This window comes from Argiope bruennichi, chromosome 2, assembly GCF_947563725.1.
Source record: "Argiope bruennichi chromosome 2, qqArgBrue1.1, whole genome shotgun sequence".
Taxonomy (NCBI): domain Eukaryota; kingdom Metazoa; phylum Arthropoda; class Arachnida; order Araneae; family Araneidae; genus Argiope; species Argiope bruennichi.
The window spans coordinates 131,814,140-131,842,128 of record NC_079152.1 but is presented as its reverse complement, the minus strand read 5'-3'; the positions used below and the strand labels follow the sequence as shown (position 1 = coordinate 131,842,128).

At 31.7% G+C, this 27,989-nt stretch overlaps 2 protein-coding genes across 7 annotated transcripts in view; one reads left to right on the top strand and one right to left on the bottom strand.

Moving 5' to 3' along the window:
• LOC129956472 (uncharacterized protein DDB_G0284459-like) overlaps positions 1-4,392 on the top strand; it is a 212,518-nt gene extending 208,126 nt beyond the window's left edge. For all 6 annotated transcript variants that reach the window (XM_056068377.1, XM_056068403.1, XM_056068409.1 and 3 more), the window contains 2 exons: positions 1,795-1,915; positions 3,897-4,392. In XM_056068377.1, coding sequence (XP_055924352.1) covers positions 1,795-1,915; positions 3,897-3,965 — 190 coding nt within the window. In that variant the 3' untranslated portion in view covers positions 3,966-4,392. The remainder of the gene's footprint in view (positions 1-1,794; positions 1,916-3,896) is intronic.
• A 2,036-nt stretch (positions 4,393-6,428) lies between these two features.
• The window catches only part of LOC129961899 (KICSTOR complex protein SZT2-like), a 138,000-nt gene continuing 116,439 nt past the window's right edge, over positions 6,429-27,989 (bottom strand). The window contains exons 60-63 of the mRNA XM_056075527.1: positions 16,104-16,338; positions 9,897-10,097; positions 8,415-8,483; positions 6,429-7,898 (exon numbers count right to left, since the gene is read on the bottom strand). Of these exons, the coding sequence (XP_055931502.1) occupies positions 7,737-7,898; positions 8,415-8,483; positions 9,897-10,097; positions 16,104-16,338 (667 nt within the window). The 3' untranslated portion in view covers positions 6,429-7,736. The remainder of the gene's footprint in view (positions 7,899-8,414; positions 8,484-9,896; positions 10,098-16,103; positions 16,339-27,989) is intronic.

Below are 27,989 nucleotides of genomic sequence, written 5' to 3'. Positions count from 1 at the left end.
AAGTTTCTTAAAATTTCTAATAAAGATCCTTGGGTACAAAATGAGAGAACACATTGATTTAAAATCAACCAAACTTTGGATTAAAATAGTTAATAGACAGGAAATATTGAAGAAGTTTGCCATATAAGACGTTTAGTTTTGAGTTCCATTGTTCAAGCTGAAAATATTAAGCAAAGGCTTTCTTTTACATTCTCTGAATCCCAACAGAATACCGTAAGATCTGTGGAAAAAATACTCATTCATTAATTCGATACCTACAACAGTCAGCTCAATCTTTTGGTTTCAGAGTTTAGAAATGAGAAAAGAATCAATTAATGAAAGTTTTAAGATCATAATGCAACTATTTTTGTGGAGAAATTACTCATTTTTCTAAGAGTCAACCATCGTATGAAGCATCTGTCATCGTATTATTTCTGACTAAATATACAACGACTGTTGATTAAAATTTTGATTGATTTTGATTTTATTTGAAAGTTTTGATTGTGATTATATATCATATAACTGCATGCTGTATTCAAAAAAGTAAGTTTCAAATATTTATAATCTTTCATGCATTTCTCAAATGGACTGTATAAGTACTGTATCCGCAAAATTCTCTGTGTACAGGATGGTACAAATATTAAGCTACTTGAATTTCACTTCCAACACAAAATTATGTCTGTTCTGAAATCACTTTGTTTTTCTGTCTCTAATCCTGTTGTAACAACCTATGAGTGATGGCTAGTTTAACTAATGAAGAGAAAAGATAAGAACAGGTAGCTGAAGGGGACTACGGAGCTTGTTCTTCAATGATTTCAAAACGGAACAAGCACTTTCCCATTCCTCCGCTTGGATCGTTGCTCTAGAAAATTGTTTTGAAATTTCATATAATCGTACTCTATAAATGGAGAAAACATGAATGTTCAGAAACTAAAAATTGAAATTCATTATTTTTTGTTAGAGGACCACAAATGTTAAGAAACTAAGATCAGTATTGCATTTTCCCAAGTTTGATAATACACTAACAATAATATTTTATTTGTTTTCATTATGTACTGTCATAAATCAATGGCAGGCCAATCATACAAATACAAATCTCAAAATTTTCAGTCATTGCCCGTTCTCGAATTAGTCATTCTTTGCCAAACTTTATGTATATCCGAACTAAAGTGCAAAATAGTCTTCACATAAATAAGGAAGCCAAAGTTTAGAAGCAACCACCATTTAGAAAAATGGATAGGCAGGGAATTTGGCTATAATAGCATGCACATAACATACATATGTACATAATATCTCATAAAATGTGGATAACGATTGTAATAAAAAGTAATTAACACATCACATGCTTCACAAAAAAAAAAAAATCTTCTTTATGAGAATTTTACTTCCCTAAATTTAACGAAATCTAATATGAAAATTGCTTTGCAGCGTCAAATCTTTAAAGATTGTATAGAAAATTATGTAATGGTAAAAGCAATTCGTTAAATACTACTACGGTCATGATTTGAGTTTCTTCATTAGTTCTTCCTCCCCGCTATCTAACTACAATTCATGTTGTTTACTTAGCATCTTCAGTTGTGTTGCTCATAGAGCAGCTTCATAAAAATTTAAAGTCAGACTTTCATAACCATGTTGAGGGCTTTCATGCAACAGATGTTCTTTTCAGAAAAACACACAGTAAAAAATTTCATACAAGTGTACATTATGCAATAGTTATGTATTAATTCATAATCTCAAACGTACTAAATGATTGAATTTATTCGAACACATGATATTTTCGGGATTTTTTTAAGCAAGATTTCTCCCGTCTTTCAGGAAACTTCATTCTAATAGGAATAGTGTTAGTTCTCATTCGGATGATGAGAAGAACGAGAACGAAGTGAACCAGAAAAATAATTTATTGGAATATGAAAATGGAAATGGAGTTCACGAAGAGGTATTGTTCATTGCTCCATTATTGTTTTTGATTTTCTTATCTTATTTACTTTTTAAGTTCCTTAAACATGATCTACCATATTTTGATTGTATTATATAAATTACTTTTGATTAGTATTTTTCTATGCATTAAAAAAGCAGATTTACTTGATTTCCAAAACGTGAAAATTATGATTGATAGAAAGATAATGGTAAAGTTAAAGCAATCGGACATTTTAAAATAATATATTTAATTAGATTATTTATTTTAGACTACAATTCTAAAAACTTCACAAAAGAGCAGGATTAATAAAAGAGCATTGAGCATAATTTGTTCTCGAATTTTACTGGTAAAGTGAAACAGTTTTTGTTCCCCCATAGGATCAATGTAAAGTAGAAAAATGTATTTCATTCCGAAAAGAATATTCAAATAAATTTATATATTCAAATAAATAGAATATTCAAATAAATTTATATTAATGTACTTTACTATTTTCATACAAGAAAATGTCTAGAAATATTTGTTTTTGCCGATTCTTAAAAATGTGTCGTAAATGAGATACAATATTATCGCTAAATAAATTTGAAGGGCACAGAGCTACTGCCTTATTAAGGTGATTTTTCTCAACATACAAATGCAGCAAATTTCCTCTTTCTTTCAACATCTTTCTTGTTTCATTAAAAGGTTAATGCGTTATTGAGACAGTTCTCTCCTCCTCTCTTGACGAAATCTCCTTCATAACTTTTTGCTCCGACACAAAATGCAGCTGCCGGCTATGCTTGTATTTGTGCTTGCATGTTATTGAAATACGTCTCTCTTATATCGAATGTAAAACCATGACGCTTACAAATGGTGTCTCATTTTGTTTATTGATGATGATTCAATTTACTATGAATTTTAAGTTCCACTTATAACTTAAAAAAAAAACTTCTATAAGCAAGCGTTAACCGTAGACTGATATTTAAGTGATGCAGGCAGAATCCTGCAGGTGAAGTCACGATGTCTCCTCGTCACTTGTTTTGCGAAACATCGCTCGTTAAGGAAGCCATTCAAAGAATCCCTTGTTAAGAAAAGTGCTCGTTAAACGTGGTTTGACTGTACTGGATTTTTGAATAGCGCACTTACAGATCACTCTCTATTGACATAAACTTTTCTATGTAGACTTAGAAACAATAATGTATCAAAATTAAATAGTGCCAAAATGAATTTTTTTGGATGCATCATATTTGTATTTAAAATATGAAAAAAAAAAAAAAAAAAATCCTAGTAATTCAAGATTGACTTTAAAAACTTTTTCACCTCGTGCGCCTCAGTATGAGCGAGGTTTGAGTACTTGTCATTAACCACTTGCTAGCAATTTCTATATTATAAGAACGAGGAAGTTGAGGGTTTATGCATTTTGTGGCCCTAGGCAGGAAGGACGTTTTGAAGGGCTTTTTTTAAATAACTGTACAGTTGAATTTCACATTTCATCATATTTTTTAACATGTAAATTCTTTTTTAATCAATCTTTTTTTCATTTTATTCATTCTGCGAAAATGTTTTTTATCTATTATAACTCCAGACTATACGGGATCTACGTTCATACGCCATGTTATTGAAACAGACGTTCGGTTTTATAAATATTCTGATAACTGAAGGAATGTAATGAAACAAAAAGTCAATAAAACGTGAAGTTTACGATCTCGTAACTAATTATAATTCATGTTTACTTTTATACACATGGAAATAAAAACTTTTGAATCGCTAGATGCCAAAACAGAATTTCAAATTCCGCATCGACGGGGATATTTTTAAAATTCGTCTAGCGTTACAGACGGCTCTCAGTAATTTTGCATATAGATAATTGGGAAGAAAATGGTCAAGAAATTTTTCTTTTTATCTTGTTACAAACTGAATTTACCATCGCCTTCCAGATAAAAAAATTTGATATATATAATGTAGGCCAATCGAGACGTTGCAAATATATATATTTTTTAAATTCTTTTTTTTCTTGTTGCAGGAGCTTAGCCCCCGTCATAATAAGCTGATCGCCCAATGGGAACAAAGGATCCAAAAAGCCGAGAGTTGAACCCAGCGAATAGACTCAGAAATTTCGACTGAAAACTTTTTCCAAGTTGTGATGTTGCCAGCTATTGTGGGGAAAAACCGCGACTTTTCGTGGACTTATAATAATAAGTGTCTTAATACAAAGGAATCGAACTGATGTTTTTGTCTCCTGTGGTTATTTTTATACTGCAGCTATCATCACCTTATAGTATTCTTTTATTATTATTCTTGCTAAAATATATTGGATATGTGTACTTTTTATCTATGCAGAACTGTCTATGATATATGTAGAACAAAACAAAAATTATGCCTTTAAACTAGATGCCTTTAACATAATTCAGGTAATTATGTGAAATTAATGTAAAAAAAAGATAATGACTTTGTAATGATAATGTTACGATGAACTGTACATATCAGACGAAATAAAAATTTAGTTTTCGTAGTGTAAAGTTGTCTCTTTAAAAAAAAAAAAAAAAAAAAAAAAAAAAGGGCATTTGTGATGTTTCCGAAAGAATTTAGAAGCTAATTTTTTCTGTTCAAAATGTTGTCATTTAATTAAGATTGAAACTTATCGAAGTAAAGAGTGTGCATTAAATAATTCAGAATTTCAGTTAGTTAAATCTCGTCCTTAGTAACCCAAAATGTTCTACAAGACTTTAAATTAATGTATAGCATAGCGAACATTGAATAATATCGTTAGAATGTTATATACCATCTTCGTGCTACTAGGATTGGGATATTCCTGACTAGAATGAAAATGGTGGCGCTACAAGCTTATTGGGTCCAGCATATATCTATTAAAAGGCAAGAACTGATGGTAAAGGAGAAGCATGGCATCCTCCGTTTGAAGGGCAACGCGAGAACAATTTTGAGAGGTATTTCATAGTTTTGAAAAGTGAAAATGGGTATTTGGGTAATCATTCCATCACCCATAAACGTAAGAATTTCACGGTGTAGAGTGTACTTGACCCCTACCGATGACAGAAATTCTATGGATTCGGGTTTCGAACTTGAAACACTCCGTCCGAAAGGTGACAACCACCTCAGTGAACAGATAACAAACAATTTTGAAAATTCAATATTATTTTATGTACACTCTTTACACATTTTTTAAGAAATTAAAATTTATAATAAAAATCGAATTTTCTTGTGTGCACCAGAATGCTGCTTTCATATGATACATATCTACGATTTGAATTTTTATAAAGTCTCTCGATTATAATTCTATAATCTGATGAGACTTTCTTTTAAAGTCTTCAATGCGGAAAAACCAATAGTAATAGTAAATTATTTATGTTTAGTATTGCTTCCGCTTTCAATCTACTACAATGTAGATTGAATGTGCTGTGAAGAATTTACGAATAAAATATTGGCGTAACTATTTTGAGTTTTTGGAGCATTATTATTTTAATCATTCATTCAAATATCTGATTAAGCAAAAACCACTGGAGTTCGGAAAACAAAATCCTTTAATCTAAACACCCCCCCCCCAAAAAAAAACTTCCCAAATTTCATATTTTAGTTTATTAAGATACATAGCAAACAATTTTTAATATACTCCTTGTCATCAAAACTTTTTTTTTTTGGTATAATTCTGAAATGCTAGCAATATCAATAAATCGTCATTTTTGATTCTAAATTATTTACTTTAAGATTTCCAATTTTTATTTCTTAAAAGATTTTCTGACTAATGCTTTTATCTCTTTCTCAACAAAATGCAGTATCAAGTGAAAAGAAAATCGTGAAATACATAGGCATGTTTCAGAAGCGAATCCGTCACATATGACATTGATGTATTTAGATACCACTTCGTCATATCTATAAACACCCAAAGGGATCGATTTTATCTATTTCTATGAACCTTGCTATTTCTGCCATCAGCACCTTCATTATATTGTAAAGTTAATTAACAATAGTTTAGAGTCCTGCCCTTTTTGTCTATTTTTATATTAATTTATTATTCTTGTGTATTGCTAATAGTGAAAGCTTTGCATGCCTTGCATATTTCTCGGCAATTAATGCAAAACAAAATAAACATATAATCCAAGATTTCCGTTCATTTTTTTAATTATTATTTTTACAAACCACATTAATTTTACAGATATTTAATTTTAAAACAAGTCATTTGTTCAGAAGTTTTTCTGAGAATAAAAAATTACAATATTCTTAATGCAATGTCCCATTTAATCAATAATGGATAGGATGTTGTTTAAAGTAAACTAAAAAAATAATTAATTAAAAATAAATTCCTTTCATCTGTGTATTCTGCATTCATCTTTAATTCTAATTTAAAGGATTTGTATTATTATAACAAATGCTGCAACAGTAATTAAATACATTAAATTCTCCAATATTTCAAGTGCGTTAAAAACATCTGCTATGGAAAATCGATCTGTCTCAATTAAACCAGCACCATGAAATGAAAATAAAATTTTATTTACACATTCTATAAATACATTTTTAAAGATAAAAAAGATCACTTATATTTATAAATTTATTTTATTTACTCTAGGTATTTTTTAAAGCATATATCAATCAATTATTTGTATAAAACATAAATGAAAGAGACAGCACACACAAATATATAATATCACAAAATAAGTTAGGTTAATTTGTACAATGTAAACAAAGGATAATGATCTGAAATCAATTATTGCTTCTCGACTTCAAAAATGTGATCACAGGTAAAGCAGCAAGGACTAATAATATACGTTGTATCAAAATAACAATTCAAACGTTTTCTAAAAATGTAATACAGAATTGGCACGCAAAAAAGATATAAATTCTAAGAAATGTTTAGTCAAAGGGGGAAAATTTTCGTTTTAATCTCACTAATATATCAATCGTTTAATTTGTTCAAATTTTCCCAAGTTTAAATAAAACTAATAAAGTACGAAATGCAATTATTAATTAAAACATTTTCATTAAAAATGAAAATATTCAATATCCATTTTTGATTCCTAAAAACTCTACTTCATAAAAACTAAACAATTTAAACCTTGGTAATAATTGCATAAATAACTAACAATGTGTCAAATGGATTATGATTCCAAGATAAAATAAAACAGATTATGCTTTTTTTTAGCAAATCTCAATTAAAATCCAAATTTGAATAGAAATACTGAAACCAATCATAACTACAAACATAAGCAAACTAATGAAAAATTTCACACTAATTTTGAAATAGCTTAGAATGCTGTCTCTAAGCGTAAATACTGAAATATACATGAGCATAATGATGTGAAATATCACTTTTCCTTCAGCCTATCTGCGGCCAAAATATACACCAAAAACAGCAAATTTCATCTAAGCAATGAGAACAACAACAACAACAACAAAAAAGCATTTTATTACATAATTTTGCTGCATTTGCACTTTAGTCATTGTCAACAAAAGTTTTCTTTTATTTTATAGAAATAGAACATTTTCTCTCAAAGTACTTTTCACATTTTCCTACAGGTGTTTTTTTCCCTTATAAAATGATAAGAAATTTCAAATGCAGTTTGAGAGGTTATTCAAACCTCTTTCCAAGTGAATTCAGCGACAGTGAAACTTTTAAATGGCACTTAAAGATAAAATTAAACTGAATTCTTTCTGAATATTACTTTGGATATAATTGATACATTTACAAATACAGACTTGCTTTTTGAAAAAAGAGAGAGAGAAAAAAAAAGAAAGAAAGTAACAGACTGTTTAAAACATTGATTATTAGATTAAAATTTCCACAATTTACAATAAATTACAGTTTTTGAAAAGTATTCAAAATTTTATCACATATTTAAAATTGCATAGATTATGGTGTCAAAATGCATGTCCAGAGGTGAAAACAACAAGCATTCACAAAATCCTCTATCAGAGATTGGACAGGTTTAGCACGTTTGTCTGATTTATCTTCATTGGATGCAGCAACAGCAGCAGCAGCAGCCGATGCTTCTCGGAAGACTAAACACAGGTTCTAAAACAAATATTAGAATTGTACTGCCGATAGTGTAAAATTATTCAATTTAGTGAATTTAACAGATATTGTATTTAAAGCTTTGTTTCTATAATGACAAAAAAAAAAAAAAAAAAAAAAAAAACAGTGATGAAAAAACAACAGAACTATATCTACAAACATTTTACACTATTAAGTAAGTCAATTTGAAAAAATTCCAAAACTTTCATCTAATTTAATTAATTAAATATCACAAATTCTACCTCTAAAATACTTTTGTAATGAATTTGGCAACTCTAAGAGTCAATTGTCCAAGGGAAGAAAATCAGGGATAAATGCAAGTCCTTATAGATTATTATAAAGGTTGCTCTAAACATTTTGGTGACTTTAAACAAATCCTCTACATTTAATTAAAATAATAGTCTCAGTAATTTTAGTCATTTGAAATGCACATAAGAATAGATTTAGTAATGTTATAAAAGTATACATTTTAAACATGCAATAAATAACAATTATAAACCAAGATTTCAAACTTACAGATCGATTTGCCCGCGTATCGACTGTCAATAATATAAAAACATCTGGACAAGAATTGCTGGTCACAGCCTAAAAAAGCATAACAATCAAAATGAAAACTTGCTTGTTTTAATTTTGTAGTTGAAAGAAAATAATTAAAATCTTACAATAATACATTTTATATTCAATTTATTAACAATGAATGTAAGGATTGTGAATAATTAATTTACATATCAAAAATTTGTACAACTTGCATTGCAAAACATCGATTATATTGTTAATTTTATGATGCAGAGAAGAAAGGTGGAAGATGCTGCACATGACATATCTTTATGCTATTTTCTTTTATTCTAAATAAAGTTTTATTATAAACAGAGCATTTCCCATTTATTATAACAACAAATGTTAGCTTAAAATAATTGTACTTAAAAAAGACTATTTTCAAAATTACTGAATTTAAACATACAATTATTTAAAATATTAATTAAAAACGTAATATGTATCATTCTTATTATGGAGGAATCGCTATTCATAGAAATAGTTAGGTATCAGCCCATTGCACTTAATCAGACATATTTATACAGGAAAATGGATGAGGGGCATAAGGGTTTTACAATAATGTGATGATTTTGAACAAATCACATACATTAATGGTAGTAAATGATCAGTATTGATTGAAAAATTTTTGACCAAAGATTTTTAATTACCAAATACTTAAAAATAGGCAAATCACTTTTTCTGTATGAAAAACTGCCTATTTAAATAGGATGTTTTGAGATTCTATTTGCTACTGAAAAGAAACTAAACTTTAGCTGCAAATTATTAAACAGTATCCTTTTTACAATGCAATGTTGATAAAACATGCAAAATTTAATTTAATTCAATGACACCTAGCAGATTCCAAGGAAAATCTAAATTCGTTTCTTTAATTGATTTAAATTTTAAAATAATCATAAAAATTTAAATTTTAATAAACTCTTATTGCTAATCAAGTAAAATTTTGTAATTTCAAAAAAATAAATAAAAAATTATTCAAAACACACTAAACATTTGCTTATTACAAAAACTAAAATAATCTTTTTAAATTTCATATTATTCATCCCATTGATATTAAACAAAAGATTCTGATATATAATAAAGCCCATTTTTGAAAAGAAGAAAACAAATTATTTTTTTAAAGGTCTATCATCAGGCTTAAGAGGCTAGAATTGGAAAAATAAATATAAATATTAATTGAAATTTATTAATTGGCTTCTTTATAAAAAGTAAAATAATGTTCATAAATCAACAAAATGTCACATTTAAAAAAAAATTTAGCATTTTAAAAACAACTTTTGCTATGTCTGTAAGTATTGACTTTTGTTCCTATCTTTACCTAAGTTCTTTGAGTATTATTTCATACTCAAAACTCTGTAATGTTTTTGGCAATATCAAATTTATTAACTTACATATCTACCAGCCAAAATTTTCTGATATAAAAAATATAAATAATATTTTACATACCACATATAAAGAGTTGTTGTCTGGAGAAACAAATTCACGATGTGAATCAGCGTACTTTGTTTTCAGAACTGATGCTAAGGTAGTATACCACGAGATGTGCATAACCATAAAAGGATTCAGCCTTGAATCAACTGTGCTTAAAGGCTGCACCGTTACATATTCTAGAAGCTCAGTGAATTCAGCATACAATGAGAGACCATGCTGAAATTCAGATGAAAATGAATTCGAAAAACAATTGTGTATATTATTAAAAACATAATGAATAAAAAATACCTTTAACCACAGATGATATTTAATAAACAGTGACACTTCAAAATGTCAATGTACAGGAAGCTAATAAGCATTCATGACCATCTAATATGCGTTTTTCTACTTCTTGGAATTATACAAAGAGCATTATAATTTTATTTTAGATATAGTGCTTCATTTTATAGAATATAAATAATTAAATTCAAAACAAAATTTTGTTCAACTATATGAAATATATTATTAAAAATATCAAATTATTATAATAAATTACTTATATATTAGAACATATAACTGAACACAATGATATACAGGTACACAAGTAGCTTTATACTAACAGTCAACTAAAGGCATTGACCACAAAAGGCAAATAAGGTGATTTTAAATGCATAGTTTTCTTTTAAATCAGAATTATAGAATACCATTTTAATTAACACAATGAATCGGATCATAAATTATTGTTAATTATAATAGTTTTATATACGAATAAAATCTCTCTGGTGGGTGTAGTGGAACATCCAACTGGCTCAATAACGAATAACAACTCTTTATTTTGCATGAAGACATGGAACATAGGCAATACAAGCACACAGACACAGATGACGAGTATTTAAATTAGCACTTGCAGAAACCAACAAGCAGCAAATCTTTATCAGACAATCTCAAAAGCACAAACCACTCAGAGAGAACTCTCTGAAGATCAACATTCCTAAGAAAGAATTCGTTCAACTACTCTTCTCTCGACTGACTCTCATCTCTATGCCTTTGCTTTTATAACTCCTGTAACAGGACAGGGCATCGAATGTTCTAGAATAAATTCTAACACTCAGGTCTTTATGGAAGTAGCATTATTGACAGCATTTTCAAATTTTCGGGATCTTTCAGTTTTGTTGCCAAAGCCACCAAAGTTGGAGGAATCATTCACCCAGCATCTATTCAGTATAACTGTCTATAAAACTCTCTTCCTTACAATGAAATTAACCGCTCAAAGAAGCAATATTATAAATTTATAATAAAAATTAAGAATATAGTATTTTGGCAAATACTTCAGTTGCAATTTTTCAGTGTAAATTATTTCACTTACAATAGGTTTTAATAATTAGATAATTTATTTAAGAATTATCCTTCCAAAATGAATAAAGTAGAGCAAAAACATGACACTGAATTCAAGATCCTTAAAATGTCAATTTCTCAAACCAAAATTCTTCATGAAGAAGTCGGCAGCATGGACTCTACTATCCAAAACATGGACACTACTATACTACATCACAAAGAGATTAAAAAACACTTAAAAAATTATCATTTTATTATCTTGGAAAAAGCTTATTTGAGTATTTTCAGAATCGTGGTTATTCATAGAATAGAACAAATTTTAAAAAAATAATAATTTTTATTTTTTAACAATAAAATTTCCAAATAAAATTTATTGGTATAGAATTTTTTTTTTTTCCTTAAAGGATAAAATTTTAAAAAGTTTGGTAAATATTAAGATGTTGATAAAATTCCAAAACTATAAAAATGTAGTCACTACACATTTGTAAAAATTCTATACATGAATACAAATTAACAAGTCAGAATAAAAATTTTTTTTAAAAAAACTAAATATTTTAAAGAGTGACACATTACTGACAATGATATATTTAATTATTCAAGCTTAAATGAAAACAGGTCAATCTTAATGATTTATGAGAATCATTGGACAAATTTTTGTGTCTGAATGAATTACAAAGAAATCAAAGATCTTGAAAAACTAATAAAACTTGAACAAAATAATAATCATTAATGGATAAATGTGAGCTTTCAAAAGTACAAACATAATACAAGTTTGGAAAAAAAAAATTAATAAAAAAATTATCTAATCTAAAATAAGTTTTAGATTTCATAGGCCAGATAATTCATTTTATTCTAGAAGCTTTATGCCATTCATTTTTTAAAGAGTATACAATTTCTTACATTTTCCAGACTTTATTTTTTTTCAAGTTTTTATATTTTTGCAAATAAACGTTCTAAACTATTTTTTCGTTTGCAGTAATTTATAAAACCTTGGATCATCAAATCGGCATGTTATCTATAGGACAAAAGACTTTTAAGAATGTGCTTTTACGTAAAAAAAAAATTCTAGTTGAAACATCATTTGTTATCTTTTTATCAATTTTTACAGTTTCCAACAATTCTCAGACTCCATATCTTTTTGCGATTTTTATCTACTAAACGTCGTTTGGGATTCTTGTATGGTGATTTTTTTATCCTCTCCGAATTTGTCGAATTCGGCAACGCCATCTATCTAACAATCTGCATATATATATATATATATATATATATATATATATATATATATATATATAGGATGGTCAAAAAAAAAAAAAAAGAACTTTTCCTATATATGAAACAATAGCGGCCTATCCGCTCAACCAATCGATCGAACCAAAATTTCAGACATGGTTGTTTGAAGTATGCGCTGGAGATTGTGATGTTTCTAAACAACGCAGAGCTCACAGTTACGGTTGCAGTGAGAGAATTTTGAAGTTTTCGAAGGGCGACACCCACTTTTTCCTTGCGCAAATTGATCAGCGTATTGAAAAACCACAAATGGCGTTGGAACGATTAGCATGTGACGAAAATTGCCGGCGTAAAGCATTTGCAAAGAAGAGTATTATAAAGGACTAATGACAACACAGAGAGGAAAGAGGAAAAAAAAAAGCTTTTATTGGAATGGAAAGTTATAATTACAGGTTTTCAACGTGTTCACCTTCGCAGGCGACAACGCATTGCATTCGGGAGATTGTGGACAATGCCGAACGTAACATGAAAGGAGGAATCTGCATAACTTCACGTGTTATGGCATCTTGCAATTCTGACACATCTCGTGGACCAGGCGTGTACACCTTAGATTTCAGATAACCCCAGAACCAGAAATCCATAGGAGTAAGGTCGGGGGATCGCGGTGGCCACGAAACTGCAAAGTTATGAGAGATGACTATCACCAAAGTGTTGTTGCAGCACTGGTCGAACACATTGGGCGACATGTGGAGGAGACCTATCTTGCATCCATACAATGCCCCTAATGACATTTCGTTGCCGCAATTCAGGAATAATGTAATTCTGCAACATTGATTTATACCGAGTACTTGCGACAAAGCACGATTTCAAACCTGTGATAGTAACCTCTTCGAAGAAGTACGGGCCCAGAACAAATGTGCTAGCGATGCCGCACCACACAGTCACTTTGTAAAGGCACTGGTGCCATATTGTGAGGGTTTTTGTCAGGCCAGTGAACACAGTTCTTGGTGTCAACGTTTCCAGTTAAAGAGAAATGTGCCTCATCCGTCCATATTATCCGCAGCGACCATCTGTTATCTTCATCATATTTGATGAGGAAAAAAAATTGCGAAGTCTACACGCAGTTCCTCATCTCCAGACTGCAACATCTGGACGCGCTGAAACCGATAAGGAAACATCCGCAGAACAGAGCACAGAAGCCTGAGAACTGTGGTTTTCGGTAAATCCAAACTGCGAGCAACATTTCTTGCAGTACGCAATGGACCTGCAGTAATCGTGTTATGCACTTCCGCAACAACTTCAAATGGAACAGATGGTCGCACGGATCGAGATCGAAGTGCATCCAGTTTCTTCAAATTTTCTTACCAAATTACGTACATTTATGGGCCTTGTCTTAGCTTGTGATTTCGCCGATAAATTCGTACTGCTTCGGCAGCATTTTCCCCACTCAGATAAAACAGCTTTATCAATTCACCTCGTTGTTTCTTTGTAAGCGTCATCTTGTTGGCACAATCGAACATCTGACTGAAGAAACACTCTTCCCACACTGCTTTGCACGTTTTGTTCTACAATTGGTACTTCTACTGTCTAACCCTGTGAATTATGCAAAGTGCGCCGAAGCTCCTCCTCTCTGTGTTGCCATTAGTCCTTTATAATGCCCTTCCTTGCAAATGCTTTACGCAGGCAATTTTCGTCACACGCTAATCGTTCCAACACCATTTGTGGTTTTTCAATACGCCGATCAATTTGCTCAAGGAAAAAAATGGCTGCTGCCATTCGAAAATCTCTCACTGTAACCGTAACCGTGAGCTCTGCGTTGTTTAGAATCATCACAATTCCCAGCGCATACCTTCTAACAACCATGTCCGGAATTTTGGTTCGATTGGTTGAGCGGATAGGCCGCTAAGGTTTCATATATAGGGGAAGTTTTTTTTGACCTTCCTGTGTATATATATATATATATATATAAACTCTTAATTTAATCCAAATTAATTCCCAAAACTTTATCGTAATTTAGACCATCATAACTTCATTCTAAAATATTCTCTTATTTCGTGATCCAATTCCACTTTCGGTTTAATTAATTCCTCTGTAAAACTAATGCGCCATCAAGTACTACGTCTCAAATGAAAGTGATCCCTTCGGTGCTCTTGAAACGGTCACCACATTGGCGCGTGGCCGGAAATTCTATGTTATATAAAACTAGTGATCATTTTGTTTCGAGCTTCTTTCTTACTTCTGCTTTTGTGCCGCCTGCGTCTGCTTGTAAATAAATTGCTTTCCGGAGATGGATAGTAAAAAGAGAATTCAAAATACAACGTCTCGTCTATGTCTTCAAACCTGCACTTTGCTTCAACCAAAATAATGTTACATATTATTTAGCCGACAGGATTCATATTATATATATATATATAAATGTTTTCTTTAAAAATACAGAATATGATGGATTAATAATAGAGATATTTCAAAAGTCACAGAGTCTTTTTCTTGAATCTATTTTTTGTAAAAAAATATCATCTTTCAAAATTATTTTATTTTATACAGACATATGTTAAAAATTGCAATTTTATAGGTTTATTTTGTAGTGAGAATTAACTTAATCTTTTAAGCTGAGCTTTTGTCACATAGATAAAAGCCAATTATTTCTTACAAGCAAGCATAATGTGCTCATGCCTATTAAATTTTATCAGAATTTTCTGTGATATATTTTGAAGAAAAATGCACTTTAAATATGGCTTTGAAAATTGCTTAGAAATTAAAATATTATATGGCAAAATAATAGGTATAATTGAAAAGATACATTTTTGAATTTTAAAAAGACGAACAATTTATTTTCGCACAAAAATATTTTTGACAGTTATTCCAAAAACACAAAAATTTTAATTAATTTTCAGTTATTAAAATTTTTAAAAAATTGTTCCACTAACATAAGTACATATATATACTAAATTTTTCGACTATAGATAAATGGTCTAAGCTGTAGAGCGTTACCATACAGAGACACATATTTAATATTATAAATAGCAAAAGAATAAGGAGTAAATTATGATTAAATGAAAAATAAAATGAAAAAATTTATACAAAAAAAGTGTCTGAGATATTGGAAATATTGGAGAATAATTGCATAAAAAAAATTAATTTATTTTCAGAATGATAAAATTCGATGACAAAAATGCTGACATTTGCATTTCTGTGAAAATGTCTCATACCTGGAAGTAAAGTCAATAATTATCTTATTGCAGTTTGAAATAAATGATTTTAAAGAAAATCACATTAGAGCCCCTATAAAGTATTTCTTCTCCACTTTGGGGGACTTAGAAAGTAAATAAAATGTAATGATTTAAAAATTTCAATACCAAAAGCATAAACTGGTTCAAGAGAGGCAAAAATAATGATCTTGTGCCGATCATGGCACATGTTTGCTTTAAAAACAATTTAATGGATTAATAATACAGATATTTTAAAAGTCACAGAAATCTTTTTCTTCCATCTATTTTTTTTTTTTTTTTATCATTTTGATCATGCCAAATTTACTCAATATACAATCAAGAGATCTACACATACAGTTTCCATTCTACTATATTGTGTTTTTTTTTCCTTTCTATATCTCACTTTTCTAGAGAAAATCCAGCCCTTAAGTCCCAACAAACATATTAGCTAGTCCCAGTAAACCCAACTTACATCTTTGCTGCTGTTTTCATCCCTCAGCGATCGTGGTAGAAGAGAACTCCAGAGAAAGTCTCGTCGACAATCAAATGCAGCTCGCTCCACTATCTCCTTCAAATGTGTACGTGCTGTTTCTGCTTGCTGTTGCATAATTTGTTGCATCATGGTTTCTTGGCTGCTGTAGTAACCCAAATACATAACGTCTTCGTCGCACATGCCACGGACAATACTGACTTTCTTAGTTCGAGTTCTGCAAAGGAAAGAAATTTTATCAAAATTATAAAAATATGATAAGAAATATTATGGTGCATGTTAGAATTTTCTTTATCCATCCACAAGAATGTAAAATGAATTTTCATAGATCATTATGAGCTAAGCACTGAAAAGGAATGTAAGTATAATGATTTCAATTAAATACTTCCAATTTTGTTAATCATACTTATATATCATCATTTTTGTTAATTTAAACAAATGTCCAAAATTCAAAAAATCTTGAAGTCTACTGTGTTTATTTCAAAGAGTTTCCATTTAGAATATATTATATAATATATATATATATACTAGCTGACCCGGCAAACGTTGTTCTGACTTATAAATTATTTCTATTGAATATTTTGGTTGTTAACGAATGTACTGTAAGTGTGCAGGGATGGGATCTATGACAGAAAGAGAAATGGAGCACTGTAGACGATGATCGCCGATAAAAACTAAAAAATCACCAACCATTCATTTTCTCAATACAATGTATTTCATTAACGTAACGAACATATACATTGTTTGATCTCTTAAAAGTTAAACATAAAGTGAAAAAAGTAATATATTTTTTGTCCTAAAGTATAAAAATGAAATAAAGAAAATCAATATTAATTTCGAAGAGCAATAGAGTGCACGATATTTTTTCTCAGTCCGTCTTTAGCCAACACAAATAAGCTCGATAGTTTGCCCACGTGAGAACATGCCACGTGTGAAAAACATGGTGCACCCAAATCTAAGCCGCAAACAGACATCGTTTGGCCTTGCGACTTATTGATTGTCACTGCGAATGCGAATCTAATAGGGAATTGAACGCGTTTGAATTCGATTGGAACTCGTGCACTCAATTGCTCATTCATTGGAATTCGTGGCAGCAAAACATTTTCGGCTCGGAATTTACCATTCAAAATGTTGGCTTCGATAACGTTTTTCATCATTTTTTTAATGACGTGCAATGACACGCAATCGCGTGTCATTGCACAGCCATGGTGGGTTCAAATTCCGAAGTAAAATAACCGGAGATCCAACATTCAGTCGTAGAAGGTGTGGTGACATGCCTGGCAAATCCAGTGAGTTAAAAAACTCTGTTGGATAATTCACAGCTTCGTTATCATCGCAAACTGTATCGATCAATTTGCATGATACCAAGTCGCCTGGAAACGACTGCTGTATCTTGAAGTTTAAATCGTCGATGTCCACATTTTTTTGCTGCCAAAATGGCTCTTTCTGCCAGCCACGCATGATTTATGTATTATGTGCGTACATCGGGAAATATACGGTCAATGAAAGCATTTTGCGAATCAACGATAGTGCAGAAATGAGTGGGCAGTTTTATGCATCCAGTATTTTCATAGACAGCATCTTTTCCATCGCCGATATATAACAATTGGTCCGAGAAGGTGTCAGCAGATAGATCTTGTAGCATTTGGACACGCGTGTTTATTTTTAGCTGGACTTTTTCAACATTACGTCACAGTGACGATGATTTCAAGCAAGCGTTGATCTCCTCAGTGTCCGGTGAACGTGGATAGGAACACCCTAATTATCTAGCGCTGTGAAATATACTTTATGACCTATTCTCATACCTACGGAATACACATAAACAATTTCATGAAAATCGGTCGAGCCGTTTCGGAGGAGTTCGAACACAAACACCATGACATGAGATTTTTATATATTAGATTAACTGGAACTAGATTTTCGTCAATTTTACACATACATTACAACATGATTATTAAAATGGCATACACATAACATAGAATACATGGTAGTTTCCTTGGGAATCCAGAATACCTCTGATATACAATATAAAGTAATAAATTCAAGAGGAAACAAAATTTACCATGATGCTAATATATCAAATCTCATTAGTAAATTATCTTAAAAATGTTTATAAAAAAAGTTGCATTTTTCTTTTTAAGAATATTATGAAATTTCTGTAACTGAATAGACATTTTTTTGTCCCTATAACAGAAAAATAAATGCTAAACAATGTATATTTAAAATAAATGTTTTCTAAAAAAAGAATTAATTTTTTTCAAACATGAATAGATTATATACATTTTTTTTTTAAATTCAAAAATAAAAATATAACATCTATTTTCAACATTTTCCTCCCAGATTAATGTACACTGATTGATAAAATTATTATGACCATCCTTTCAATACAAAGTATGATCAATTTTCATCTTTAATACTGCATGGAATCTTCTCAGCATGCACTACATAAGATGTTGGTAAGTGGTATGAGGAATCTAAGATCATATCCAATGAACTGCACCTTCCATTTCTTTAAGATTTGACGGTAATGGATCCAGCTGGCTGATGCCCCATTTAATCTCATCACACAGATTCTGAATCGAATTGCGATCTGGTGATTGTATAGGCCAATTAAGAAATGTAAAGTCTCAACATGTTCTTCAAATCTCCTGCGGGCAATGTCAACTATTGTAGCTGGGTGTGTGCATTTAATGCAAGGAAAGATGCTTTCTTGTTTTTTTCTTATTTATTTTCGCACACACAGACACACATATAACAACACACATGGACAATGATCACACATATATAAGGAAACACATAATATATACATTTAAATGTAGAAATTGCCGCTAACAAAGAGCGAACGAATAATTCCTTTTGCCGCAAACAAAAGAGCGAGCGGTGCTGTGCCTGCTTGCACCAGTTTCACACCAACTCTCAGGCAGAAGTGTTTACAATAAAGAAGCTTAAGTGCGTTTCCCTCACATTTCAAACATACATATGGTTTAGAGTCTATTGCGCCATCTATGTTCAGTATTAATTTTTACTATGTGAATAAGTATACAAAGAATAAAAATATAAATAAAATAATTAAATAAATACAAAAATTACAAATAATAAAATCACATAAACAACTATGATGGTAATGAATCCTGCTGAAAATATCCATCCCTAGCAAGGAACATCGTAAACATAGCAGGATGTACTTAATCTATGATAACACTCAAATATCCTTGGACATTCAAACATTTTCTTCTACAGTAATGAAAGGCCCTATGCAATATCAAGAAGACTTTCCACCAAACTATAATATTGCCTGCAACGGTTTGAAGTGTTGTAGCAATGCAGTTGAGATCCATGATTTTGTGTTTGAATAATGTTTTCACCATATTCTTCCCTGCCAACTACAGGGTGTGATTGAAAACACAATTCATCGGACCACATGACCCTTTTCAGTCATCTATTATCCAATCCTCGTGCTTCTGCGCGAATTAGAGACGTTCAAGGCGGAGATAGTATAGCTTCCGAATAGGTAGTCGATTTTCATAGCCTATACAATGTAATGTGTGGCGAATATAGTCCATTCGGTGATCTTCGCAGTTGCTGTTTGATTAATATATACACAGCAATTTGACGCCATGTAGCTCTTCCACTGGATTGGACGACTCTAACAATTTTTCTTTCAGATCGAGCCTGTGACAATCACAAAGACATTAGGACCGGTTTTCTTCTTGGTAATCACTCTCTGAAAATATCAATAACTGCTGCTCTCGAACACTTCACAAGAAAAGCCGTTTTGTGGATAGTGGTTCTGACGTTTTGAGCGTCTACAATCGTCCGGTATTCAAACTCAGTTAAATCACGTTTACTGCCCTTTCTTCGCAGGAAGCACATTGCAATTGATGCTTCACTTGTCCTACATTCCCTTTCTATAGCTGTTTCCTCTCCAACGACAACAACGTAAGTTACGGTCGATCTGCGTGTAGTTGTTGTGTGGGCGTGCTTAATCATAAGCATAATAAGTGGACTGCGTTTTCTTGAAATAGTTTTATGGCGAAGCGTTATGTGTTACAGCGTTTAAGACTACTCCACTCTCGTTGCCGAGAGCGTCACAAAAAAGCCAGCCAATTGGCGGAGAGTTCCGTCCACAAGGCGATTTAAACACACACTAAGAAACATCCCACCCGGCATTGAAACAATTGATTTGTTTTAAATGTTACAGAAAATACAAAATAACATACATTAATCAATACAATGTTATAAGGAAAATTAAACAAATTGAAAACTGCATAAAAAATCACAATTAACACTTGAATGCAATTAATCATTTTACAGGAGACATAAAATTATCTAAAATTGGTACAATACTAATATTTGAAATGGATCTTCTGAAACTGCCCTTTGACGTGCGTTCATTTACAACTCGGATGTTTCCAACAGGGCCAGGAATAGTCTCTGTAATCCCACTCAAAGACCAATGACAGGTGGGGAGTTGTAAGTCTTTAATTAAAACCATCGTACCAGGAATTATATTTGGTTGTTTAAACAACCATTTGTTACGTTACTGTACTTGAATTTGAAAGAAGTAAGATATAATGACTCAAGTAGCTGTTTTGCCAGCGTTTCCATATGGTGTGAACTAATTTTTGCCATCAGTTAAGAAGGCCTTTGTCAGTTATGTCAGGTTCAGGAATACAATTGATAGATTTTCCTATCAGGAAACGGCCTGGAGTTAATACTTGAAAATCATCTGTATCAGTTGATAAAGGGGGGGGGGGTGACAGGTAGTGAATTAAGGATGCCCTGAATCTGAACTATAGCAGTTAAAAAATTTTCTACCGTTATCTTAAAGACGCCTACCACTCTTTTCAAATGATATTTAAAGGATTTCACACCAGCCTCTCAAAGCCACCAAAGTCAGGTGCCCTGGGCGGCAGAAATTTCCACCTAATACCTTCTGAAGCTAACAGGCTTGCAATGTATATTTTATACCAGTTTATGTAGATGCTTTAGTTCTACTGGAGCACCTGTGAGATTCGTAGCATTGTCGCTAAAAAGAATTTAACTATTACCACGACGTGTAAAGAATCACTTTAACGTGGAAATCAGAGCTTCTGACGTTAAATCGGAACTGCTCTAGTTGCCATACAGACAAATATGACTACATAGATTTTCTGAAATGTACCTTTTCTCTGCTCCTTATATTTTACTAGCAGTACCCGCACAGCGTTGCCCGTGGCATAACGCCCAAGATGAAAAACTAGCTTTAAACTTAAGTCCACCTACACCCGATATGACATGGGCATGTCACGCAGCATCAAACATAAAAATATATTTAGAAATAATCAAAAATAACTACAAAACCATTTTTTACTGCACACATTCATAAATATTGATTAAACTTTAATATACAGTCATTTGGGAGGTTGGCGACTTTTCGATGACGCTTTTGCTACCGTTCGCGCCACATTCTGTCATTCCTCTAAAATTTGGCGATAAATTATTTTTTTTGGCGAAAATGACTGCATATCAAAGCTGTTTCGAAATATTTAGACTGTTAAAAAGGTAAAAATATATGTCCATAGAAAAAACAATACACTAAAAATATACAATAGAAAAACTGTTTTGAAATTTAAAAATAACTCATTGTACCCACTGTTCCACACTTGTTTATAAACTCTGTATAATTTGATATGAAAATAAAATTCAGCTTGTTTCGTAATATTTCTTTGTAAACTATATTAGTTGTTTTTCCTCCTGATGCCAAGGCAAAAAGATTTTGTTTGGATGCAACTCTAGAAAGTGCCACATAAAGTTATACAGGAGAAAAACATTCTTCGCTTAAATCAATTCCAGCTGTGTGAAACGTTTGCCCTTGAAATAATTAAAATCGCAATTTTTAAAACTCCTTTTTTTTATATGATTTCAATATAATAAAACCTTTCTCAATAAATGCCCTAGTAAATGGTACAAATATCTCCAATATCAGTTAATTTTTGGGGCATAATGAGTTTTGAATAGCTGTTTAAAATCAGACGTAAGCAAAGAAATGTATCGTATATGCATACCACAGCTCTTGCTATTTGCGCATGCGCAATTTGAAGTTTTCGCACATGTGTGAATCGTAGTAGAAAAATAATTAAAATCGCAATTATAAAACTCCTTTTTTAATTTTGATATGACTTCAATATACTAAACCATTCCCCAATAAATGCCCTACAAAATGGTACAAATATCTCCAATATCAATTAATTATTTCTCGAGTTTTTCTGGTTGAAATATACAGACGCTTTCAGGAGACTTCATTTTTTTTTATTATTATTATTATGTACAGATTAGAAACGGATCACATAAGTCAAGTCTTGCGTTTAAAAAGGGTGAATTGGGAGTCACTCTTTCAGGAAGAAGCTCTCTCATAATCTGATTGGCGATAACTGGGTTCCTTTTGAAGCATTCTACACACACATGGACGACTTTTCGTGATATGCTTCTGCCATTCAGAAGTCAATATTTCATAAGAACAGTATTTAATAGGGCTTGTTGACCCACATGGAAATCTCTCTTGTAAGCGTCATACCAGTTGCAACTCAACTCAACTCTACTCCAATGTAATTAATTCAGATTTCGTTTTCTCGATGTAAATATGCTTTCGAAATTTTCTATGTAAATATTCGCATTTAAAGTGTTCTCTCATATCACATCCATAGTAATCATTGAAGATATTGTTACAAATTGGCGTCCGCGACAAGACAATGGATAGTTTAAAACGGGAGAGAACACAACTCAGACGATTATTTACAAAATCGTTGAAAGAAGTTGAAAATGCTGTGAAAACGGAACAGGTAAGTAAAATTGAATTGACACCGGTATTTAATATTTTAAGTGATAAAGCTGAAAGGTTACTTGAATTAGATGAAAAAATTAGTGTAAAATGGTCTGAAATGGGAAATATTGAAGAAGAAGAATTTTCTAATGACCTTGACACAGTGGAAAATTATCGCGATCAGTGGATTGCTATGAAAACGAAAGACGGTTTTGTTTTGGCTACAATAGTAGAAAATAGTGATACTTCCGGTGTATTAAATGAAACAAAACGAACTTTTTGCCTTCCCAAGTTAGAATTAAAACATTTTGACGGCGATACAAAGAACTGGCTCGGATTCTGGGGACAATTCAAAAAAAAAAAAAAAAAAAAAAAAAAAAAATTCACGATGATGATAGTATTGATTCGGATGAAAAATTTCAATATCTTTTGCAAGCGAAGGAAATTGGTTCATCGGCAAGAGATTTAGCAGAAAGTTTTCCGCCGTCGAGCGCAAATTATAATAAAGCTATTGAACAATTGAAATCGCGTTTTGCTAAAGATGAGTTGTTGATCCAAATTTATGTTCGCTTGAACTTTTGAATCTTGTTTTAATGCAAGCAAAGAATGGAGAAAATTTCACTTTACGTGCTCTTTATGATAAATTAGAAACCAAGTTAAGAGCATTAGAGACATTAGGAGTGACATCTGAAAAGTAAGAAGTAATGATGTATCCATTAGTAGAGTCAGCTCTTCCAGAAGATCTTATAAAAGAGTGTGAACGAACACGTAGCAGATTTGAAAATAAAGTCAAGCCGAATATTTTGGGAAACTTGTTAGAATTTCTTCGATCGGAAGTCGAAAGTGATGAGAGATTACAACTTGCTCGATCCGATTTTGTGAAAGATCAAGAGTTCCAAAGAATTAAACCGAAAGATAAAATTCCTACGGCAGCTTGCATTGTATCTAGTGATAAGAAAAGAGCTGATAAAAAAATGACAAGCAATGCATATTTTGTAATAAGTCATTTCATAATACAACAGACGGTTTTAAAGCTCCTGATATGTTGATATGTAACTGGAAGTGAAAAAAGAAATATTAAAGAAGAAAGGTGCGTGCTTTATTTGTTTGAAAACAGGTCATAATTCGAAGATTTGTAGGACCTGTTTGAAGTGCATTATATGCAAGAAAAAACATCATAGTATTATGTGTCCAAATATAAATCAAACAAAACAAAATCTATCACCTGAATTAGATACAAAGATTCTCGTCACCAAGGAATTCATCTACATTATTGTTAACTGTATTGGTGAAAATCATCAATAAAGACAGATCAATAATTATCTGAGGACTATTCGATACCGGTGTTCAGAGATCTTTCATAAAAAAGGATATTGTGGATAAACTAGGATTGGAACCAGTAGATCAAGAAATGTTAAGTCATGGACTTTTGGAGGGCAGTGAAACTAAACAAAAACCCCATAATATGTGTAACATTTATTAATAGGAGCAGATCATTTTGGTGCATTACTGACAGGATCAACTGAAACCATTGATAAAAATTTAGTAGCCATAAAAACAAAACTCGGATGGACACTTCAAGGTAAACAAACGAAACAGTCAAAATCTTTGGAAAATATTATTTATGCTGCCAATTTAGATTTGGCGGAATTATGGAGCCTAGATGCCATCGGTATACCAGATCCTCTAGAAATTAAATCAAGGCAGGCAGCCGATGAAGATACAGTTGAATTTTTCCGTAAAACTATTAAAAGAAATGACGAGATATGAGGTATGTTTGCCGTGAAAAAGTGGATATCCAGAGTTATAAATCAACAAAGAATTAGCCACTAAGCGTTTGATATCAACTACAAAAAATCTTATTCGATCAGAACATTTAAACGAATATGATGATGTGTTTAATGAGTGGATTCGAGAGGGAATTATTGAAATTGTAGATGGAAATAAGAATAAAGGACACTATTTACCTCATCATCCTGTAATAAAGACTGGAGATACAAATACAAAGATTCGCCTCTGTAAAAGACTCTAAAGGAAATTGCTTAGAAAAGGGTCCAATTTATTAGAATTAGTACCAAAATTGATAATGCAAAAAATGCTATCGGAATAACATCAGATATTAAAAAGGCCTTCTTACAAATCAGCCTGAACCCAAAGGATAGAGAATAGTTTAAGTTTTTATAGTGGAAAGATTTTTCAAGACAAGAGGAATTGATCGCCCTGAGGCATTGCCGCGTGGTATTTGGTGCTTCTCCTAGCCTATTTTTACTTGACGCAACGATAGCTCATCATCTAAAGAATGTCCCACATGTTAGGAAGGAAACAGCTCGTCAACTTCAAAAATCTTTTTATGTAGATAATTGCATAACTAGTTTAGAAACTAGGAAAGAGGCAGCCAAATTTATTTCTGAAGCTAAAGAATTGTCTGCAGCCAAATTTGATTTACGAAGTTGGATTACTTCTGAAAAAATTGTAGAGAAAACACAAAAGAGATATATTCCAATACTAGGACCTTCCTGGAATACTGAAAACGATGAACTTTCTTGTAACAGTGGTATTAAAATTTCAGAAGAAAATATAACTAAACGAACATTATTATCTATTACTCAACGAATTTACGAACCAACAGGATTTACGAGTCCAACTACTCTAATTCCAAAGATCATTACACAAATAACATGGAAAAGAAAAATTAATTGGGATGATGTGCTTCCACCAGATGTATGAATGAATCTTTAGCCTGGTACAAACATGTAAATCTGCTAAAAGATTGCAAAATTCCAATAAGACTCATTTCAAATCCCTTTTAAGATTATCAGAGAAGTCTTCACTGTTTCAGTGACGCCAATGAAGTCTCTTATACCGCATGTATTTTTTTACGTGCTGAATATAACGGGAAAGTTTCAGTTCAATTAGTAGCCAGTAAATCAAGAGTGTCACCAACAAAGAAAATTACAATTCCTCGATTAGAACTGTTGGGATCTCTTATATTATCCCGATTATATTGCCAGGTGACAGATGGACTTGAGGTAAAATTTAATGAAGTATACTTTTGGACTGACTCGACTGTTGTCTTAACTTGGATTAAACGGGATAGTTCTTGGAATACATTTGTAAGAAACAGGATAACTGAAATAAAAAAAATATACCAATTCTGATAACTGGCATTTCGTGCCAGGTCATATGAATCCAGCAGACCTTCCTTGAAGAGGTTGTGATGCAAAGAGTTTATTCAACAAGTGGTGGGAAGGTCCAGAATGGTTATCAAAGTCACAAGAATTTTGGCCTTTGAATGAAAAACAAATTATTGATGAAAATTTAGTTGAATCAGAGAAAAGGAAAACTATAGTCAGTAATGTGGAGCATGAATCGGTTAACTTTGCTGACAATCTACTTTATTTCTCGAAACATACGAAGATTTTAAGAATGCTGGCGTGGATACTACGTTTAAAAACTGTCGCCTTAAAGAAAAATGTAAGGAAACCGAACTAACCTATGAAGAAGTCCAATCAGCTAAAAACTGCTTGCTAAAGCTAATTCAAAAGGAGTTTTGCAGGAAGCAAGATGAAAGCATTAAAAAATATGCAAACTTTCAAAAATGATACCGACGTTCTTAAAGTTAGAACTAAGCTCATACTGGGAGACGAAGAAGAGAATTGTAAGTGCCCAATATTGTTGTCGGGTAACCATGAAATAATTCGTCGATTGATACACCAGAAACATTGTGAGTTGCAGCATGCCGGAGTTCGAACTCTCATTTCTAATTTGACGTAAAATTACTGGATTATTTCTGTCAATAAAATAGCAAAACGAGTAAGCTCTCGTTGTATTACTTGCAAAAGATTTAAAGCCAAATCTACGGAGCTACCTTTAGCACCTCTTCCTAAAAATAGAATAAAAGTTGCTGCAGCATTTGAAGTCACACAGATTGATTTGGCAGGCCCATTGTTTTTCCGTTCTGGAGAAAAGACATGGATTGTCCTTTTTACCTGTGCTATTTATAGGGCTGTTCATCTTGAGTTAGACGAACAGCCCTATAAATACCACAGGACATAATTCACAAAGGAGAGACAAAATTCTCCTCGAAACTGATGGAAAACGCCTTCACTGGCCCTTAGAAATTGTAACTGAAGTCCTCCCTGAAACAGATGGAGATTCAAGAGTCGCCAGAGTAAGAAACAGCTGAAGGGGAAAATTAAGACCATTCCAGAGACTTTATTCATTGGAAATCATTAATTCTGAAAAATTACTATTCATTGCTCAGCAAAAGGATGAAGATACAAACACTCAACTTCCTGAAACTCCACTAATTTCAGATGAAGATTCCAGTGAAGATGATGATTATATAACCAAAGTAGCTTCTGATGTTGTTACTAAAGCTGGTCGACGTTTTAAAATTCCCATTAGACTCAGATTATAACTTTTGTTGCGATTTCAAGTACTCTATAAAATTGCAAAGTGGGAGATTATGTAAGCGTCATACCAGTTGCAACTCAACTCCACTGCAATCGATTCAGATTTCGTTTTCTGGATGTAAATATGCTTTCAAAACTTTTTATGTAAATATTCGCAACTAAAGTGTTCTCTCATATCACTACCATAGTAATTATTGAAGATATTTTACATCTCTTGTGATAATACTCAAATATGAGTTTGACTAACTTATTGCCAGCAGGCAAAACTATTGGGTGTTTTTGACTTAAACTTACATTAGAATGGGAAATTCTACATCCTACCCTTAACAAACCATCCTTATCAATAAAGGAATTAAGAAAATTTAACTTACTTGAATGAGGAATTGAAAATCCTCTTTTTAGAGCAGACATCTCTGGTGAAAAATACCTTACCTTAAAATGCTTTATAAGAAAATTTTCAGTTTTACGGGAGCTTTGCAATTACTAACGAAACTAAATATAAAGGCTAGAATTCTAATTAGTTCATGAAAATTATTTGTAAGATTAAACAATTTATCAACAAAGTTAGAGTCAATATTTAAATTCAAAGCTAATTCTGAAACACGTTTAAGTTCTTCATTATAGCACTTGCCAGTCTCAAGACTGGACACT